The sequence below is a fragment of the Nyctereutes procyonoides genome, unplaced genomic scaffold (assembly GCF_905146905.1).
Source record: "Nyctereutes procyonoides isolate TBG_1078 unplaced genomic scaffold, NYPRO_anot_genome, whole genome shotgun sequence".
In the NCBI taxonomy this organism is placed as follows: domain Eukaryota; kingdom Metazoa; phylum Chordata; class Mammalia; order Carnivora; family Canidae; genus Nyctereutes; species Nyctereutes procyonoides.
The window spans coordinates 87,781,931-87,801,302 of record NW_026575146.1 but is presented as its reverse complement, the minus strand read 5'-3'; the positions used below and the strand labels follow the sequence as shown (position 1 = coordinate 87,801,302).

The window sequence follows — 19,372 nt, the reverse complement described above, 5'->3', positions numbered from 1 at the left end:
GTTGCTTCCTCCATGGAGCCTTCTTGGTGTCCACGAGTAGGCTGGATGCCCTTTCCTGCCACCACTCCATGTGGAGTGCTGGCTCCTAGAAGTTTCCCTTCCCAACCCTTATCACTCAGCCCTTATCACTACAACTACCAATCTGCATAGCCGCCTCCCTTCCAGACTGGATGTTCCCAAGTGGGCAGGGATCATTAAAGTCTTACTTTGTTTTAAATGATTTTTTTTAAAAAACAATTATTTTTATTTTTGAAATGAACATACACTCAGGAAAGTGCATAAATCCTAAATGTAGGGCTCGATGAATTTTTACATACGCAACCACGCATCCAGATCAAAGCATAAACACATGGGAAGTGCCCAGGAGGTTCCCTGGGTCCCCTCCCGGTTATTAACCCCACCCCAGGAGTAACTGCTGGTTTCACACTGTCGCTATAGTTCTGCCTTTTCTGAAACTTCAAATAAATGGAATCACACAGTAATACTTTTCTGTGTCTGGCTTCTCGTGCTCATGGTTACGTCTGTGAGATTTCTTCATGTTGCTGAATGCTCCAGCGGTCTGTCCTTTTTACTGCTGTGCAGTATTCCACTGAATGAATATACCAAATCTCTGTGTCCGCCGTACTGTTGATGAGCGCGTCAGCTAGGAAAAGGAACATCTGGAACTCTCATTCTCGCTGGTGGGACGGTAAGTTGCTACCATCACTAAGGAAAAGTCTGTGTCTATCATCGATAACAATGATATGGGATGATATCTGTAATACTGACATATGTCGTATTCATCATTGTCATATATCTCTCATTTACTGAGCACCGAGTGTGCACCAAGTCCCGGAAGCTGTATCACCCCAATCCTCATAATCACCCTAAGAAGTAGATAGTTGCCTTCTTTGAAATAGCACTATGGTAGCAGCAACACGATGGGATCGTCATGAAGTTGAACACTCTGAAGGACTGAGTCCAAAGCTGACGTTTTGGAAATGCCGTTCGTGGTACCTCTTATTGTTATTACGGAAGGACACGGGGCCTGGAGCCCCGGAGCCTGCGTTCATGTCTCCCTGAGATAACCTGAGTGAGTCATCTCAGCAGCCTTCAGCTCCAGGCCCCTGGAAGGCCGACATCTGCTGGCAGGGACTTCCGGGGATGACACAGGGCACACTCTTCAATCAGACCCAGGCTCTCACTTCAGGAAGATCCTTATGTTTGGGGGGTGGGGGTGGGGGGCGGAATGGCGCATCAGGAAGGGTCTTGGGAGTGTTTGGGAGCCCTGGGCGACATGCCCACATGCCGCTTCTGCCAAGTTTAGTTCAAAGGTACTTTCAGGTGATGCTCTCGTTGCCCTGGAAGGTCCACAAGGGCTCGGTGGCCGTATGCTCCTCAACAACTCACCCACAGAGATGAGCAAGTGTCTCCCTCCCCCACCCGCACCCCCACCCGCACCCCGGGACTACTCTGCCCAGAGCTGGGGGCTGCAGCCCGGAACTCCCGGGAGGCAGAGGGACAGCGAGCGAGCGAACAGGGAAACCCAGGAGGAAACGCACGAGGCTTCTGGCGGCAAGTTGGGTGAAGGACACACAGCGGGGCAGGAGGTGGAGAGGAAGTGCGGGGCGCGGGGAGCTGCAGACTCCGTGTTCACCGGAGACCCTGAAGTTCTAGGGAGGGAAGAGCAGCCCCGAGGGCGTGTGCGCAGCGCAGGGCAGCTCCCGCCGAGGTGACAGAGGACGTGGGGGAGGACGTGGGGCAGCGGCTGCCAGGGCACCGGTGCGGCGGAGGCCCGCGGGCGACGGAGCTCCAGGGGAGCCCTGCAGCCGGGCCGGGAGCCCGACGGGCGCCACCGGGAGGGCTTTCAGCCAGAGGGGCGGCCCGCGCCCCGGGGCCCCAGCCGCGGAGGAGGTGGCGGGAGGGGCCCGCAGGGGGGCGCCGGGAGGTCGGCTCGACGCTCGACGAGTGACTGCAGGAACCGGCGCGCTCGGAAGGACGGGCGGACGCGCGGCCAGGAGCAGCCCGCGGTGCCGGCCCAGGTCGTAGGCCCGCGACCAGGCGCGGTGACCTTGGGCACAGGCCCGCCCCGGCTGCCGGCCCGGAACCCTGCGTCTCGGGGGCGGGGAGGACGTGCCGGGAGGGGCAGCGCGCGGCGGGGCGGCGGGGCGGCGGGGCGGCGGCCGGCGGGACCCCCGCTCCCCGCGGCCCGGCCAGCACCCGCGGCCCGGCCCGCACCCTGCCGCGCGCCGTGTCTACATCCCCCGCGGGCCGGCCACGCGGCCTCCCGCCGCCCCTCCGCCCCGCAGCCGCGAGCCCCGGCCCCGCCCCCCGCCGCGCGCGCCAGCCGGCCTCCCGCGTCCCGCGCCCAGCCGCACCTCGCGCCGCGCAGGCCCGGTGGCTTGGCCCCGCCCCTCCCCGCGCAGGCCCCGCCCCTCCCCGCGCAGGCCCCGCCCCGGCCCTCCGGCGCGCAGGCCCCGTCCGCAGGCCCCGCCCCCGCCGCCCCCGCCCACCGCAGGCCCCGCCCACCGCAGGCCCCGCCCCCGCGGTCCGGAGCGCCTCTGCGGGGCTGCGCGGCGGCGGGGCGGGCCTGCAGGCGGCGGCGGGGCGGGCCCGGGCCCTGGGGCGGCCGCTGAGGGGCTCGGAGCCGGCCGGGGCGGGGCGGAGGCTGGCGGGAGGGCGCGAGGGCGGGCCGGGGGCCGGTTCCGCGCGCAGGGATTTTTAAATGTCCCGCTCTCGGCCGGGCGCAGGAGCAGCCGGCTCGGCCGCCCGCGCGGTGTAGGGGGCAGGCGCGGATCCCGCCACCGCCGCGCGCTCGGGCCGCCGCTCCCGCCTCCCGCCTCCCGCCGCCGCCGACGCCGCCGCCGCCGCCGCCGCGGACAGGGCTCGGTGAGGGCCGGGCCGGGCTCCCGGGGCTCCCGGGGGGGGGGGGGCGAGCCGGGCCCGGGCGCGGCGGGGTCGCGGGGTGGCCCCGGGACGGGCCGGGGCGGCCGGGGGGCGGGGGGGCGGCGGGGCCCCGGGCGCGCTGCGGACCCGGCGCGGCGGGTGACAGGCCCCCCGGGCCCATCGGCCATTTTCCCGGCCGGCCCGCAGCCTCCCGCCGCCGCCGCCGCCGCCCGCGCGGGGGGAGGGGTGTCCGGGGCGCGCGGCCGGCCCTGCCCCCGCCCGCGCCCCGCGCCCCGCGCCCTGACCCCCCGCCCTGACCCCCGCGCGGCTTGTGCCCCCAGGGCCCGAGACCGGCCCCGCGTGCCGAGCCCGCCATGCCGAGGGAGCGGAGGGAGAGGTGAGTGCCCCGTGGCTGCGCGGCGGGGGGAGGGGCGCCCAGGCTGCCAGCGCCCGCCCTGACCTCCGTGCCACCCGGCCGGCCCCGCAGGGATGCGCAGCACCAGGACCGGGACACCATGAAGGACGACGCTGGCACCGACGTGTCTGTGCGCTCCAGGAAGAGGAAGGCAAACGTGGCCGTTGTGAGTACAAAGGAGACAGGTGGGGGAGGAGACCCCCTCCCCGGGCTTACCTGGCCTTACCTGGCGGGGCTACCCCCCCCCCCCCCCCCCCGCCCCGGGGCCCTGCCTCCCCGCACGGATTGGGGTGGTGGCACTGCCTTGGGCCGCAGCGGGGCCCGCAGCCTAACCGACGTTCTCTCTCTCCTCTCTCTGTGTTTTTTGTCTTTGGACCGTCTGGTGTGTTTCCTTGGGGGCTGGGGGTCGCCCTCCGTTAGTTTTTGCAGGATCCGGATGAAGAAGTTGCGAAGATTGACAGGACTGCGAGGGGCCAGGGCGGCGCGCAGGTAGGTTCCCATGCCCACCGGGCCTCGGCCCACGGCCTGCTGCGCTTTGTGCTCTAGATGGACGCTGGGTCCCCGCTGCCTCCTGCTGGAGGCGCTCGTCTGCCGGGGGCCATGGTGCTCATCTATGGGCTGAGGCCTGGCCCGTCGGTGGCATTGGCCTCCGCCAGCCCTGGGACCCCAGGAAGGCGTTGGGTTCCTCATCTGCACCTCCGAGGTTACAGATAACACGCTGATGTCCCGAAGAACCAGAGTGGACATCAAATAACTCAGTCCTCTCCTTCTGCCCTTGAGGAAACTCAGACTCAGGGCAAGAAAGTGACCCAGAGTCCTGTGCAAGCCAAGGGCGGAGTCCATCCCGGAGCCCTGTCTCTAGGCGGGGAACTGGGGGAGGGCTCCTGACACAGAGCCCTCCGGCGACTGTGATGCGGCGGTTTGTGTGTGTCCATAAGCGACCCCAATTCTCCCCGTCCCCGCTTCTGTCTTTCGGTCCTGGTGCTAAGGACCTCCCTTCCCCCCGCCACCCCGTGAGCAGCAGGTATGTAACTTCCCCCCCTTCTGGAGGTCCTCAGCCCGTGTGTCCCGCAGTTACCTGCAGTGAGGACTGCTGTCCGGGGCTCCGCCTGGCCTCTGCCTCTAGAGTATCAGTGGAACATTCTCTGTGATGATACCTGTGTCTCAACACATTTTTTAAATTGACTAGTCCACTTCTCTTGCCTCTCCGTCACGGAGTTGCCGCCAAATTTCCTGCGTGCTCGTGATATCGTTACAATATCAGCAGTTCCTAGCAGAAAAAGCTCGCGTTATCTTCCTCCCTCCAGAAATGGCTGGGGACTGTAGTTATGGCTCCAGTAGGGGAAGCAGCCTATCTCCAAACCAGCGGGTCAGGCCTTCTGACCCTATCACGGAGAAAAGCTTGAGTGGGAATAGTATCTGAGCAGAGGGCTCTGGTCCCAACTAGGTTAGCAGTGGGCAGCACGTCGCTGTGTTGGGCACTGAGCAACAGCTGTGGCAGCTGGTTCTGGCAGAGTGAAGGGCTTTGAAGCAGTGGGTGTGCAGGAAGAGTTGTCGTCCCTGCACGTAGACCCTGGAAATGAGCATTTCTGGGGAGATCGACCTAATATCGAACAAGGGGTTGATGATTTCCTTCTCATTAGATGAAGAAATACTTGCCTTTAGGGAAGGAAATAAGACATTCCTTTCTTTTCTTTTCTTTTCTTCTTCTTGAAAAAACAAAAAACAAACAAACTTTAAGCAGGTTGATTTTCATGAGCCGTGGTAAAATGGCTCTCCACTTTGTGAATCTCGGGATTGCTTATTTTCCCAGCTGTTTTCGGAATTGAAATTTCTGAGAGTGAAGCGAAGGCGTCCATATCCACTTGATGGAGTAGTTTGTTCTCCCGGAGGATCGGAGCAGTGCTAGGGTGCCTAAAATCGGGCTGTGGGCCTGTCCCCAAAGTGTGCACATTGATAGCTGTGGTATTTAAATACTCCACCATTTCCCACTAACGAGAAGGAGTTTTCCTGGTTGTTCAGAGATTAAGGACAACAGGTTTCTGTACGTTTCGTAGAGCAGATAGCTTGAAGATTGCCCATCTATCTATGGAGCGCTCGTTCTGGTTTTTCCCCCTGTAGATTCATGAAGCTAGAAGTTTGGGGTGACACAATTATCACACGGAGTTTTTGTCAGGAGTTCCAGTTCAGCCCAGTACAGCGGCCTGGAGCTACTTGTGGCGCATTATGCTAAACTCCTTATAACTGCTTCGTCAGGACACAGAGAACCTTTGAGTGTTACCTTAGGCCTTTCCTAAGCAAAAGACTACCCTTTTATCTGCAATCCATTCAGCATATCCGTTTTGTTGTTTGACTTTTCGCAGGAGACCCACCTTTTTAATTGAAGTGAAATCCTGGACTTTGTAGTAGTTACTTCTCAGCACCTGATTCTACATAGGTAGTCCTGTTCTTAGTTAAAAGTGGCATAAGGGGTCGGGGGTGTTTAGAAATAGTCAAAATTGGGGTCTTGCTCTTATCCGGGTCCTTCCTAAAGTCGGATGGATCTGGCCTCTTTGAAACCCAGCGTAAACTCGAGACTTCGACTTCATTATTGTGCCTCACGTGCTGGATCCTAAAGGGTCCAGGTTTCCGAACCACTTGTGGCTTGTGGGTCATCCAGTCTGTCTGTGCACTGCGGGTTGGGAACTGCTGCCATTTTGTCCTCAAAGGCTGCTCTCAGCCCTTTCAGCCATCTGGCTTGGAGGGTGGCACCCAGCTTCTGCCTTCACAGCTAGAATTCATTCTCGAACGAAGAGCAGCTTGAAGCAGTTGTAATGTGACTCGTTTTGAGTCAAGGAAATGCTACCAGCACATGAGACTAGAGCTGGAAGGGGAGGTTGCCCTTCTGGAACAGCTGTTGGCAGGAGTTGTCATGGTTAATTTGCATGCCCAATTCTCTGCACCCTGGGTGGGGAAGAGCTTCATCCTGCCTTGCTCTTCTCAGCACGCTGAAAGTGCTCTGGCCGCCTCTGAAAGTGGCCGGTGTGCTGTGCGCGCCCCACCACCGTATCCTCCAGGCAGCACCTGGAGCCCACATCCCATGCTCATTTCTAATTGTCCCGTTTCTTCTCTGGTCAGCCTTAATGAGCTGTCTGCTTTAAAACAAAAGGCCAAGAGTCTCAGACTTCCACAGGACTTCCGTGCTGGCGGGATTGTTACTTGCCGCACTGTCCACAAAATCACTCTTACGACTCAAAAGAAAAAAAAAAATCCATCGTAGCCTTCTTTTCAGAGTAGGACAATAAACAGAGCAGCTTGAAAAAGAAAACTTTGTAAGTGGCAAAAGGACCTACTTTCCAATAGGTCCAATATTTTCCAAATACTGGAAATCGAATAAAATTAAGTACCTAGAATCTTTGAAAGGAAAGCATATTGTTTGCGTTTTTAATGATGGTTTATTCCCTTATCAGTTCTTGGATCCTCATTCCATGCAAGACTTTGGGGGCAGGATTCAAAGGTCTTCAGGGGTATCTGGCTTCTATCTCCACGGACTTCTTAGTATATCCTGTGACCATTCCTGGATTTGGTTTTAACTAGGCAGATATTCTTTTTGTTTTGTTTTGAGTTAAGGAAAACAAAAGGTCCTCGTTATGTAATATATGAGGCTAGTCTTGCAACCAGGAGTTGTCACATTTGATGGTTTTACGTCTTAAGATGGGGACACTAAATATAGATGGTAATTTACATTTTTGGTCTTCACGCTTGTGAATGTGCGGTGCGCATGTAAATATACTTTTATTGGAATTCTTTCACTTTTAAGAAGTTTTGGTAGATTCGTTGTACCTGTTAAATAAAAAAAAAAAAAAACAAATCTCTGAGTTGTGACCAAATAATCCCACAGCATACCTCAGAGGTTATGCCCAGTTTCTTACCGAGCTGCAGGTGGATTTGTATAGGTGGTGGTGGTGTCGGTTTTTGTACTCCTAAGAGCTGTTTGCATTTTGTCTTAATCCCTCCTGGGTCCATCTTCCTGCTCAGGTAATGGTTTGACAGCGACAGCGTGGAGGATAAAATGCTACTGACTTTGTAGTCGTCTTAGATACTTACTGCATAGACTCCTAAGCCAGTGGCAAGTGAAACGAAAGCTTGGAGTCCTTACTGTGGCTTTTACTTACTCGTTCCATCTTCATCCTCATTTAGGCCAGAATAGGTATTTAGGCCTGGCGATTGCTCTCTAGTGTGAAGATATTTTCTGTTTTACTGGCTGTTCTACAAATCACTGAATGTACACCTGGCTGGTTCCCATCAAACATTTGAGAATGTGTGTTTTCTTCTACAGCCTTGGGACGATAATCCCGCATGTGAAAACCCCTGCTCCTTGATTCCCACACCTGACAAAGAAGAGGATGAGCCAGCATACCCAGGTTCCGTGTGTGGACCGCAGAGCTTCATGCCCTCCAGAGCCTCGCCGCTGCCTCTACTGAAGTAAGTTGCCTGCCACGTGCCTTCCAGGTCTTTTGCTCCTTGTGCACAATCTCACCAAGTCAGTGTGGACGCGTAGTGACGCCTACTTCTTGTGTTTCACTTGGTTTTGTTTCTTGTAGCTGGGCAAATAGAGACGAGGTCTGGAAAATTATGCTAAATAAGGAAAAGACATACTTACGGGATAAGCACTTTATGCAGCGGCACCCCCTCCTGCAGCCCAAGATGCGAGCGATTCTTCTGGATTGGTTGATGGAGGTGAGCTTGAGTCTTCCTGCCGACTGGAAGCATTGACCACTTCTAGAACCTTCTGGGCTTTGATGACCTCTTTGTGTGTCTTACCCCATTGACACTTTTCTGTGTCTCCCAAGTACTACTCTTTTGCTTGGGTTCTTCCGTAGAAGAATTTCTGAAGTCTCTTTACCTCTTAGATATTTTGAGGTTGGCATTTAATTTTTTTTCTTCCAAGTTCAAATAATTACAAAAGTTCTCTTTTCCACTGAACTGTAAATATTGATATTTGGTCTTTAATTAAATTGCTTTTGAATCTATCCGGTGGAATGCAGATAACAGCTGTTTGATAGCCACTATCATAAGTTTTAAAAATACATGAACAGGCTTATCTTTAACAGTCAGAAAGCTTACATTGTTCTTTTTTAACTCCTTGGAGTCCATTTCTCTTTCCCCACGGAATAGCATCGGAAAAAAAAAATAATGTATTCAGATCTTTTATTTCTCTGCAACAACTGGTCAAAAGGACAAGTATGACAAATGGTGATGGATAATTGTTAGACATCAAAAGCTATTGTATGGGCAGTGTGCCTCTCCTGAGAGGACGCGTGCGTGACCCAGTAGTGCCTGCAGGGGCACCGGGGGGCACCGGGAGCCTTGGGTGGTGGGATGTGGGCTTTCTTCTGTGATGCTGAAGGACTTCTCAGGCAGCTCCGTCTTATGAAAAAGGAAGGACATAAGGAAGTTGAGTGTCCGAGTATTCCCTAAAAACAAACGCGGTTAGGTACTGTTTGGAAAGCCTCTGCTCCCGGGCTCTGCGCACCCCCGTTAATGCCCATCGTAGGCTCAGATCCCCCGCTGCCAACTCGCTGGGTATGGGTCTTTGTCAGGCAAGTCATTTAATCTAGAATCTTGGTTTTCTCATCTGTAATATTTTCTAGCAGTATTTTCCTTACAGAGTTTGTACGGCCCAGACGTGGTATGTGTGAACTGCAGCGTATGTGGTTGGCGAGAAAAGACGGCTCTTCTCACCGTTCCTAATCTGCTTGTCTTTTCGTTATTGAAAAGCTAACATTTTCTGTACTGAGCTCTTTGGCAGGCCTGCCTACTTGAGACTCCAGGCCTCACACGTGCCCTTCTGGGCCCCCGGAGACGTTTTATAATCCCTCGAAACAGTAGATGGAGGATGCTTCACTCTCCTAGGTGGCAGCTCATTGGACGTTGTGACCGAGAAGTTCTATTTTCTGTACCGCGGTTGATGCCGTATACTTTAAGGAAGGTTTTTCTCAGAGATCCAACCAAAGAAAGTCATGGTAATACCACTGAGAGGATAGGCCAGAAGGGTAACCTTTGGGTGCTCGGTGGGACGAAGCTGCAGGCGTGTCGACCGTGAGCCGGGCGACGGGGGTCTGAGAGCTTGTCCCTGAGCGGATGGATGCTCCAGCTTCACTTCCGACCTCAAAGATGCCTCAGCTTGGACCTTAGAAATACTCTTTAGTGATTGATGGCATTTTCTGTGAAGGTTCTGTTTGCTGTTTCTCTGGGGCCTTTTCTCCCTGTTCGCCCCATGAGATGCAGCGGCACGCGGGAAGGCCTGTAGGAGCGGCAGTTTTCCGAGCGCAGTCAGACGTTCGTTGGTGGTGAGGAGTTGGGGCCCAGTGTTCCCTTGTCCTCCGCTCCCTCGCGGGCACCCCCCACCCCATCTCCGCAGTCCTGTGAGGTGGGCCGGGCAGGCACGGTCCTGGTGTTAGGGTTTGAGACCATCGTTCAGTCTTCCCATGAAATGCTCCTTCAGCCTATGAACATGGGCTCTTACCGGGATATCGATCACAGAACGTTTAATCCTTCTGTCTGAGCCCCATCCAGGTTTTCGCCCCTGCTTGTGCCCGGGGACAAGCAAGGTAACAGTCCTTTCAGAAAAGCAAAGTTCCTCTCTCTCGATTGGGTTCTCTGGTCCTTCACCAAAACTCGCGGCAACTTTTGTTTGTTGGCTTGTTTTTGTCCTTGTTCCTCAAGTAATTGTTCTAAGACTTATTAATATTTTTTCAGGTGTGCGAAGTCTATAAACTTCACAGAGAGACATTTTACTTGGCACAGGATTTCTTTGATCGGTATATGGCAACGCAACAGAATATTGTAAAAACGCTTTTACAGCTTATTGGGATTTCATCTTTATTTATTGCTGCCAAACTTGAGGTAAATCATTTTCAAATACTTGTTACGTGGCACACCTTGTTTCTTGAGATCCCCTGAGATGACCGGAAGAGGCCAGATGCTTGTCTGCGTTTTTCTAATTCGAGGTTGTCTGAAGTATAAAGACACGTGCAGAAAGGGCTAGAAATTAACCAAGAAGTGAGACAAGTAGTGAGTGTATGAAACGCTTAGGTTAGTGTAGTTCCTGGTAGCCCCAAAATTGAACTTTGACCCAAGAGGACTACAATTCTGCTGTGATTAGAAGGGTGGATGGGCCCAGCTTTCAAACGTGTTGCTAAAGGCATTTAAAAGGTGACCATTTCAAAAATATGCCCACCGAGTCAAAGCTGTATTTATGTCTATTTATTGGTAACAGTGGGTGTTTCGTTTCTTTCCCAATAAATGCACTTTGATCAGTGGAGGAGCTCCTGTGTTTACTCCATGGATGTTCCCCGTCTCTTTCCAGGCTAGTGTACTAAAAACAGTAACTTTGGAAGTACGTTGTAAGTTAAAACTATTAGAGATTTTTGCTAATTGTTTCTCCCTTTTATTTCCTTTTAGGAAATCTATCCTCCAAAGCTGCACCAGTTTGCTTATGTTACAGATGGGGCATGTTCAGGAGAGGAGATTCTTAGCATGGAATTAATCATTATGAAGGTAGGTTACAAGTTAATTTTTCAGTCCTTTTTTTAAAATGCATACATAATATCTTTTCCACATTCCGTGTGAGTGCATCTGAGAGGAGTTCTCCCGCTGGACACATTGTGGCATGGAATGTGGCTGCGTTTTGAACTCCTTTAGAGGCCTTCGGGGAGCAGAAATGTCTTTTTCTTCTCTCAGCCATTGGTCTCCTTTCTCTCGGTTTTCCCTTAGGCTCTTAAGTGGCACTTAAGTCCCCTGACCATTGTATCCTGGCTGAATGTATATATGCAGGTTGCATATCTAAATGACTTATATGAAGTGCTCCTGCCACAGTATCCCCAGCAAATCTTCATACAGATCGCAGAGGTAAGCGGCCCCGCTCCCTTGGGGGCTACCTACCCCACTGTGAGCCTGAGGAGCCCTAGAAGGGATGGATGGTGGCCGGCTGTGTGCTTCAGCCTCTTTTCTGCTCCACAGCTTTTGGATCTTTGTGTCCTGGATGTTGGCTGCTTAGAATTTCCCTACGGTGTGCTTGCTGCTTCTGCCTTGTATCATTTCTCTTCGTCTGAATTGATGCAAAAGGTTTCAGGTACGTTGGCTTTCCGGTCGATTCACAAGGTGGATTAAACTTACAGACCGATTGGGCCTAAAAGTTACTTTCATTGCAGGGTATCAGTGGTGTGATATAGAGAAGTGTGTCAAGTGGATGGTGCCGTTTGCCATGGTCATTAGGGAGACGGGAAGTTCAAAACTGAAGCACTTCAGGGGAGTTCCCGCTGAAGACGCACACAACATCCAGACCCATATAAACAGCTTGGATTTGCTGGTCAGTAGTGTTCCTTCGTTCCCAGATAAACTCATAAAACTGCCTAACCAGCCTCTGCACGCCTCTGCAGGCAGGCGTCAGATAGGCTAGAAAGACCCCAGTCCTTCTAGTTCCTTGAAAAAGAAAACTTGCACTCAATAGATGCGATGCCTAAATAGCATGGAGACCAGAGACCTCGTCCATCGCTCCCTGCCGTTTGTTTCCCCCGCTGCCACAGAAGGGCACACTCAGCACGCCGAGCCCAAAGGATCGGGTCTTCCATTTTCACGTTTCTCGCTTTTATTCCCTACAGGACAAAGCCCAAGCAAAGAAAGCCATATTGTCTGAACAGAATCGGATTTCTCCTCCCCCCACCGGGGTCCTCACTCCCCCGCAGAGCAGCAAGAAGCAGAGTGGTGGGCAGGACACGGCGTGAGCACACCAGCACTCTCCACCAAAGACCGTTGGGCGGGCGCGCCGCTCCGAGTCCTCTGCCGCGCCGTGGCCGAGGCGCGCGTTAGCTTTTACGCTTATTTAAGTGGAAGAGCGCGTCTCTTCTGCAACCGAAGTGTTTCCGTGGATGGCATTGGACAGGGAGAAGTGTTTTTTATTGAATGCTTAGGTTTTTTTAAATAAGTGGGTCGAGTACACCAGCCACCTCCAGAACACCAGTGAGTGCTCCAGATGCTGCTAAGGAGGGTGATACTTGACTTGATTGACTATTCACGCAGATAACAAAGGCTTGAAGCTGCAGAGCGCCGTGTTGCGCTTGGTCTCCCCTTGCGTGTGCTGGGTTGTGTGCTGTTGAGCGGGGCTGGTGGTTGTGAGCGTTGTGATGTGGAAGCCCACACCCAGCGGTGCTGGGGGCCTGCCCTTTTCACACTATCCGTTGACAATGTATAATGCCTTTGATGAACTGTTGTTTTGTAAGTGCTGCTATGTCTATCCGTTTTTTAATAAAGATAACACTGTCTTTGAGACAGCTGGTTTTGTGAGCTATGTCTGATCATTCCGTTAGAAGTCATCTTCGAGTGTGGCTCTATCGAAGTCTCTTTTTTGATTTCATGCTTCTGAAAGCTCACACCTTTCAAGCAAATCTATTTAAAAGAAGACTTCTGAAGTGAGCCTTAGGTACAGCCTCCAATTTGGCCTTTCTTCCGCATTGCCCTGCGCAGAGGCTGCTCAGGTGGGGTTCGCGGGCGGGCCGCGGCGGCTTGAGAAGCGGTGTCTGCATCCAAGCGGATTCTTAGGTATCACCTCTGCCCTGCAACAGGCCCAAGGTCATACAGCCTCTGTAACTGGTGTTAGTACTGTCTTCGTCCTTACCCACGTCTTAACCTAAAGGACTTCTGTTTGGAGAATTTGTTGACAATGTAGGAGGCTTAAAACTATACTCCAAAGACGGAAATGTGAAATAGAATCCTAGAATCCTATGCAGCTCAAGGCCAGACGTCGCCGTGTGGTCTGGTCCCTGACCGCTGATGGAGTCCCCGAGTGCCTTGCTAACGGAGGAGGTCCCCGCTCAGCTCACACTGCATTTTGTCGAACATCCGCACAGTGGTCTTGTCGGCTTTTGTGTCTCACTTCCTTGCAATGGTTTGGTGTATGTACGGGTTCGTAAGAAGGGAGGGTGAATGAGCAAATAAATCCCACTTGTTTTCAACTTGGTGTTTTATCTCATTTTGTAAAACTCTAAAGAGGAAAAACAGCCATTTTAAATCATTTATGTGAAGCTGGAGGAGAGAGACCCTCCCTACTCCTTTACATTGTGATGTTACAGTTTGGCAAGTTTTATTTTTTAATGTATTTTTTATTTTTATTTTTTGAATTTTTATTTTTTAAGACTTACTTATTCATGAGAGACAGAGAGAGAGAGAGAGGCAGAGACACAGGCAGAGGGAGAAGCAGGCTCCCTGCGGGGAGCCCACGCAGGACTCCATCCCAGGACCCCAAGATTACGCCCTGGGCCGAAGGCAGACACGCTCAACCCCTGAGCCACCCGGGCATCCCTCTGGCAAGTTTTAATACAGTGTTCCTAATAAATGCATTCAATATAAATCTACATGTACTGGTATTTAGTCAAATGGTACTCCAAGCTAATTATTTCCTCATTGGAGGCAGAGATGCTCCCACCTTAAAAAGCAGGGAATTTTTAATGGTGACCCTGTGTAATGACTTTCTGGAAAGATCTTAAAAGTGGTTAATTTACATTTGGCATTTTGTGTGCAAAATTACGGCACTGAGAACATTTCGGTTTTCAAAGCCTTGGATTAGTTTCGGGGCTTGACACACGAGGGGACGGTGGTCTGAACGCAGGTCTGGGGTAACTCTTGAAACACGCTTTGGCCCTTGTGTCGCAGAGCGTGGCGGGACCTGCTGAAACGATTATGCAAACCTGAGAGTGCTGCATTTCTGGACATCAGGGCTCTTTGTTTTTGTTTTAGCAATGGCAGCGTTGCCACGGGCAGCTCTTGTCATCATCGCTGCTAATACAGGATCCGGCCTGGGTGGATGAGTGAATTCATAGTAACGCGTCCTGTGGCTCTGCCAGGAACCCTGACGGCCACTAGGAAGGAACACCAAGTTTCCGTGCTTCAAGGAGCTCTTCCTTTTGCCTTGTGCTTTTTCCTTTAGTCATCAGCACAGACGTGGGTCCCTCGCTGGTCGGCTCTGCATACGCATTTGCTAAGTCACTATCTTTGTTCTGCAATTCAGCTAAGCCCAGCTGAGGCCAGGTGATGCCGAACCGACGACATCAGGGTGAAAATGGGAGCTCTGGTCAACCTGGGTGAGCAGAGATGGTGAGCAGAAAGGCCCCAGAGAAGGGGGTGGCTTGGCCCCTGAGTGCGACTTCCTTGTGTTAGAGGAGAAAGAGCAAGTTATTGAACCGACGGTGAAGGCTGACTGGATCGCGGTCGAGCAAACCAGAGCAAACCACATCCTCGTGTCACGCCCCGGCCCACAGGTCCCTCGCCAGACCTCCCACAGGTGCTCCGTGTCTCCGTCCCCTTGCCGGAGAGCGAGAACGCCGGTCCTCGGGTAGGGGGTGTTGACGGCCTCCCAATGCCATGCTCCCCGGGGACCTGCACGGCTCTCGGGTGCGTGGATTTCACACCACGTGGCTACGTGGTGCCAAGGCTCACGCGGACGTTCAGCAGAGGAGTAAAGCTGCTGAGCCCTTTGAGATTTGGAGCGAGATGTACCCCGGGCCTCTCCGACACAAACGAGATTGGAGTTTATTCGGGCAAAATGAGGCTCTAGCTCAGAGCAGGGTTGCAAAGAGAAATCAAATCTGATAATGTCTAGTCCTATTTACCCAACCGTGCGTTTTCCTACCACATGCTCAACATTTTGAAATTCAAATCACATTTATACCTTGGACATTGTTAGGAGACTATTTTTATCCGTGCTGTAATCATCTAATTGGCTGATTACAGGTCTCAAATTGCCACAGAGAACTCAATTTTTGAAAGAATTGTCCTGTTTGATCAAATATGCTATTCAAGCAAAGCAGTCACTGTTGCACAAGGTTACCTGCCAGCCGGAGCTAACCAGGAGCAATAGCAGTAGCAGCCTACGCTTAAAATCGAGCATTAGCTAATCTGCCGGTGACAACGGAGCCCTAAATATAATTTGCCGCGGACACTTCAGTTCCCGCGCTGACAGACGACTGCATTTCGGGTTCAATGAGCACAGATTTTTCCTACCTCATCCCCATCCCTAACGTGACTCCCGGAGCCTGCGCGGCGCTCGGCTGCCCGGGCCCCCAGGGACCGTCCCCCGGGAGTCGGGGGAGGACGGCGCTGTCCCCTGTCCAGTCCTCGCCCCCTCCGCACCCGGCCCGCCCTGCCGCCTGCCCGGCCGACACCAAGTCCCCAGAATGGGCGGCACGGACCGCAGCGGGCTCAGCTGCTGGGGGCGGCCGGGCTGCGAGCGGGGGGCCCTCCCTTGGGAGCATTCCCCGCGGGGCACCCCAGCTCTGGAGGCGAAAGACTGCGGGGTGCAGCCGCGGGGTCAGGGGGCCGGGCCCGGGCTCCTGCTGTGTGTCCCCCTTCCCCCCCCACCCCGGGCCCTGAGTCAGCCAAGGAAGCAGGCGATGAGGCGGGGAGGTGACCCCGCGGCCCCGGCGGCAGGGAGCTGGGGGCCACAGCTCTGGGTGCCTGGGACCCGCCACATGCAGCCGCCGTTCTTCCCGGCCCGCCTCCGCACCCACCACAGAGACTTCTGTCCCCTCACCTCTGCCTGTAGCCCGCCTGCAGCCACGAGGCCCTCACCGCCACCGGGGACCGCCTCTGTCCCCGTCCTCCTGTCTCCCGCCGTGGGCTTCTGTCCCCAGGCCGCACAGCGCCCTGCCTGAGGCCACCCGAGGCCAGCTGAAGCTGGCTAAGGCCACTAGAGGCCACCTGAGGCCACCTGAGGCCACTTGAGACCACCTGAGGCCACCTGAAGCCAGCCAAGGCCGCTAGAGGCCACCTGAGACCACCTGAGGCCACCTGAAGCCAGCTAAGGCTGCTAGAGTCCACCTGAGGCTGCCCAAGGCCACCCAAGGCCGCCCAAGGGAAACCCTGGGGCATCCTGGCCACACCCAGCACAGCTGAGGCCCCTTCCCTCGGCAACTCCTCCCCTGTCCCCTCCCTCCAGCCACACGCCAAGTCTCGTCCCTTCCAGGCCTGACCCGCCGCCCCCACGGTCCAGGCCAGCTTGCCCCGGGCCGGCCGCCTCCCAGGCCCGCTGCCCGCTGCGCAGCAACCGCTGATCGGCCTCCGCCTGCCGGCGCCCCAGGGACGGTGCCCTTGGCCTTCCCCGGGGGGATCCCTTACTCCACGTCCGATGTTCACGCCACGCCCGGGGAACTGGGCCAGCAACGCGCGACACACACGGGGACCCAGTCGGCTCACCGGCCACCAGGGACCGCGGAACTGCACAGCGGGGTCGGTTCACACGCACCGGCGGGCACCAAAGTTTAAGCCCAACTACGACTCACCTGAAGCCCCAGCGCCGGCTTCACGTCACTTTTCAAGGAACGCGACGTTAAAGACGCCACGGAAGGGCCGCCTGCCTCCCCGCCCCGTCCCACCGCCTTCCTTGCTCCTCAGAGGAAGCAATCACCCCAAGGCCTGTGTGCATGGTTCCCACGCGTATTTTTAGACTTTTGCCATTTATATTTGGCTCCATAAGCCACAGACTTACAGGGACACTACTCTGGGTGTCCTAAAAGCTCACACAAGTAGAATCACACTGTACCGACGACCACACCACTTCCTGATCTCTTTCAACCTTATCTTCAGGACGTACCCACATGGACACGGGCAGGGGCGGAATTTTTAAATCCTTTATTTATTTTTTTAAAAGATTTGTTGTTGTTGTTATTCATGAAAGACACAGAGAGAGGCAGAGACACGGCAGAGGGAGAAGCAGGCTCCGTGCAGGGAGCCCGATGCGGGACTCGATCCTGGGTCTCCAGGGTCACGCCCTGGGCCGAAGGCGGCACTAAACAGCTGAGCCACCCAGGGATCCTTTTTTTTTTTTTTCTTAAATTTTTAACTGTGGTGAGGTTTTCCCTTGTGTGAATGCCCCACGGTGTACACGGTCCCTCCCAGGCTGGCCCACGAGCAGGCCGCCGCCGCAAGCACCTCGTGCGCACGCGAGCCGTGGGTGTGCACCCCTCCAGGGCACGTCCCCGGGCCCGGAATGGCCGTGTCAGAGGGCACGTGCTCCCACGGCTTCGCCCGACGTGGTCGGCCAATTCCCCAAATTGCGCCCGTTTCCACTCCCAGCCGCGGGCGTCACAGTCCCTGCCTTCCCACGGCTGCTCCCGCGCCCGCCGTCTCTTGACCCCGTGAGCGCTGCTGTCACTGAGCTTTCTTGGGTTTTCTCTGACTCCGGGAGAAGCGGCACGTGTTGGAAATGATACATTAGACTTCCGCGACACATACAACATCGAAAGTGAAAACCCCCGGAGGTGCCATTCCTACCAGTTTTGGCGTTGAAACAGCTCCAGAATCTTTCCTGTGCGTACACTAACCCACGAAGACACAAAATATTTACCGAATTTGTGGTCCGGGACTATTGCGTCCGATCATACCTCCGAGGTCATTCAAAACGCACCTGGCCTCACACACCCAGCCCGTCTGGCTCTTTCCTTTTCAGTGACTGCTTAGCGACGGGCCTGTGGCTTAGCCCAGGATTTCAGGGCCCCGCACCTGCGGGCACGCCGGAGACGCCCCCTCCCTGAATGAACAGGGCGAGGCGTTGGTGCTCACCCGTGGAGTCGCCCTCGTTCAACCTCCTGCGCTCCCACGCGCGGGGCGCACTCGCCATCTTCCGCTTGCAAAGGCCCAACATTCACGTGGAAAAGCGGGACTCCGTGGAAGCGAGGCAGGGCCCTGCTGCCGTTCCTAGTGTTTCCTCCGGGCCAAGGAGCCACACGCCATCGAATTCCAATTCCCGGAAGGGTCACGGGAGTGGGCTGACTTACCAAGGCCCAGACTCCAGTGCATCCTCAGACAGAGAGCCAGGCGGACAAGCCCATCCCTCCCGTCATCCAGAAAGTTCTCTGTGTCCCTCTTGCTAGGCACCTAACCAAGTCATTGCACCTGGTTGTAGACAAGGAGCACTCCATGGTGGGAGATGCCGCAGCGGCCTGAGGCACCCCCCCCCCCAATCCTGGGTCCTCTGTCCCTCCCCTGCCCTGGGGGTAGGAGAGCCTGCTGCCCATGGGCGTCTGCTGCATTTGGGCTGCATAGATGGTCCTGAAATGTTTGAGCCGACACGTGAGCCCAGATCATGTGGCGGGCCCCGGCCCCCGGCGGCCCGGCCTGCAGGGCCCACTGAGCCCCAGGGTCCCCCGCACCCCTGCCCTGGCCCGGGGCTCCCTGCCCCTCATCACCACCTACTCGCCGCCACTCTTCCGGAGAAGACGGATAGCCCGAACGCCAACTCTATCAAAAGCAAGGAAACACAGATGGGGAGAGTAGAAGGTGCAAGCTAAGCGGCAGAGAGAGCATATCCCTCCCTGGACGTGCAGAGCTTTTGCGCGTGTTTAAGGTCAGGGCAAAGCATCGTGGGTCCTCGTCACCCGCCTGCCTCCACCGGCATTTGAGTGTCCAGATTCCTGGGTCGTCCCGGCTCTCACCCCAAGGGCTGTGGGGCTTTCAGCTCCTCTCTTACCTGCCTCAGGACTCGGGCTCCGCAACTGCCCGGTGGGTGGCACCTTCTCCCAGCGGGAGCCCTGCCCCCCAGGAGGGAAGAGTGGCTTTCTGTTTCTCTTCAAATGCTGGTCTTCCAGGTGCTGATGAAAGACGGGGCTGGGGTGTTTTTAGGTTTGCGGTACACTTCAGGGAACTTGCCTGCTTCCTGTCATGCAAACGAGGTTTCGTTTCTCTAGACGTGGAGGGTGGGTGGGGGGCCAGGGCGACGGTGCGCACGCAGGGCAGAGAGCAGGCTGCCCACCTCCCCCTGGTCCTGCAGGCTGCCTGGTGACCCTCAGGGTGACCTCTGACACTCAGCCCATCTAGGGCATGTCAAGGCCAGAGGTGGGGCAAGTGTGATTCCAGGGCTGCATCCACAAGACACCCCCACTCACCCGCCCCCCCGCAATGATCCAAAGGTTGGTGCCTGAAAGGGAACCGGCCCTGCAGGGTGGCCCTCAACAGGGTCCTAGGTGGGAGGACCTTGGGCCCGGCTTGGCTTTGTTATTCCTTGAATGGAACCTCTTGCGTCACTGCTGGAAAATGCTCTAATTCTGCCCTGGGAGGGAG

At 55.3% G+C, this 19,372-nt stretch overlaps 2 protein-coding genes across 2 annotated transcripts; one reads left to right on the top strand and one right to left on the bottom strand.

The window, feature by feature from the left end:
- Nucleotides 1-1,652: 1,652 nt before the first annotated feature.
- On the bottom strand, nucleotides 1,653-3,241 carry LOC129500153 (basic proline-rich protein-like). The gene is made up of 3 exons (XM_055310275.1): nucleotides 2,837-3,241; nucleotides 2,509-2,647; nucleotides 1,653-2,050 (listed from the first exon to the last, which is right to left on the bottom strand). The coding sequence occupies exons 1-3, from the start codon at nucleotides 3,239-3,241 to the stop codon at nucleotides 1,653-1,655; spliced, it is 942 nt and encodes a 313-aa protein (XP_055166250.1).
- On the top strand, nucleotides 2,716-12,590 carry CCNE1 (cyclin E1). Its single transcript, XM_055311999.1, has 12 exons — nucleotides 2,716-2,868; nucleotides 3,207-3,262; nucleotides 3,353-3,446; nucleotides 3,701-3,769; nucleotides 7,599-7,744; nucleotides 7,864-7,999; nucleotides 10,022-10,168; nucleotides 10,727-10,822; nucleotides 11,039-11,173; nucleotides 11,285-11,396; nucleotides 11,476-11,633; nucleotides 11,926-12,590. Exons 2-12 carry the CDS (start codon nucleotides 3,240-3,242, stop codon nucleotides 12,046-12,048), a joined length of 1,239 nt encoding a protein of 412 aa, XP_055167974.1. The 5' UTR covers nucleotides 2,716-2,868; nucleotides 3,207-3,239; the 3' UTR covers nucleotides 12,049-12,590.
- Nucleotides 12,591-19,372: the final 6,782 nt, after the last annotated feature.

Excerpts from the sequence above, each read along its gene's own strand:
- CCNE1 (XM_055311999.1), top strand. The coding sequence starts at position 3,240 with ATGCCGAGGGAGCGGAGGGAGAG. Across the intron at positions 7,745-7,863 it reads TCGCCGCTGCCTCTACTGAA|CTGGGCAAATAGAGACGAGG; the intron begins GTAAGTTGCCTG and ends TGTTTCTTGTAG. Across the intron at positions 10,823-11,038 it reads TGGAATTAATCATTATGAAG|GCTCTTAAGTGGCACTTAAG; the intron begins GTAGGTTACAAG and ends GTTTTCCCTTAG.
- LOC129500153 (XM_055310275.1), bottom strand. The coding sequence starts at position 3,241 with ATGGCGGGCTCGGCACGCGGGGCCGGTCTCGGGCCCTGGGGGCACAAG. Across the intron at positions 2,648-2,836 it reads GCGGCGGCGGCGGCGGCGGC|CCTCCGCCCCGCCCCGGCCG; the intron begins GTCGGCGGCGGC and ends CCCTCCCGCCAG. Across the intron at positions 2,051-2,508 it reads CCGCGGGGGCGGGGCCTGCG|GTCACCGCGCCTGGTCGCGG; the intron begins GTGGGCGGGGCC and ends CCTGTGCCCAAG.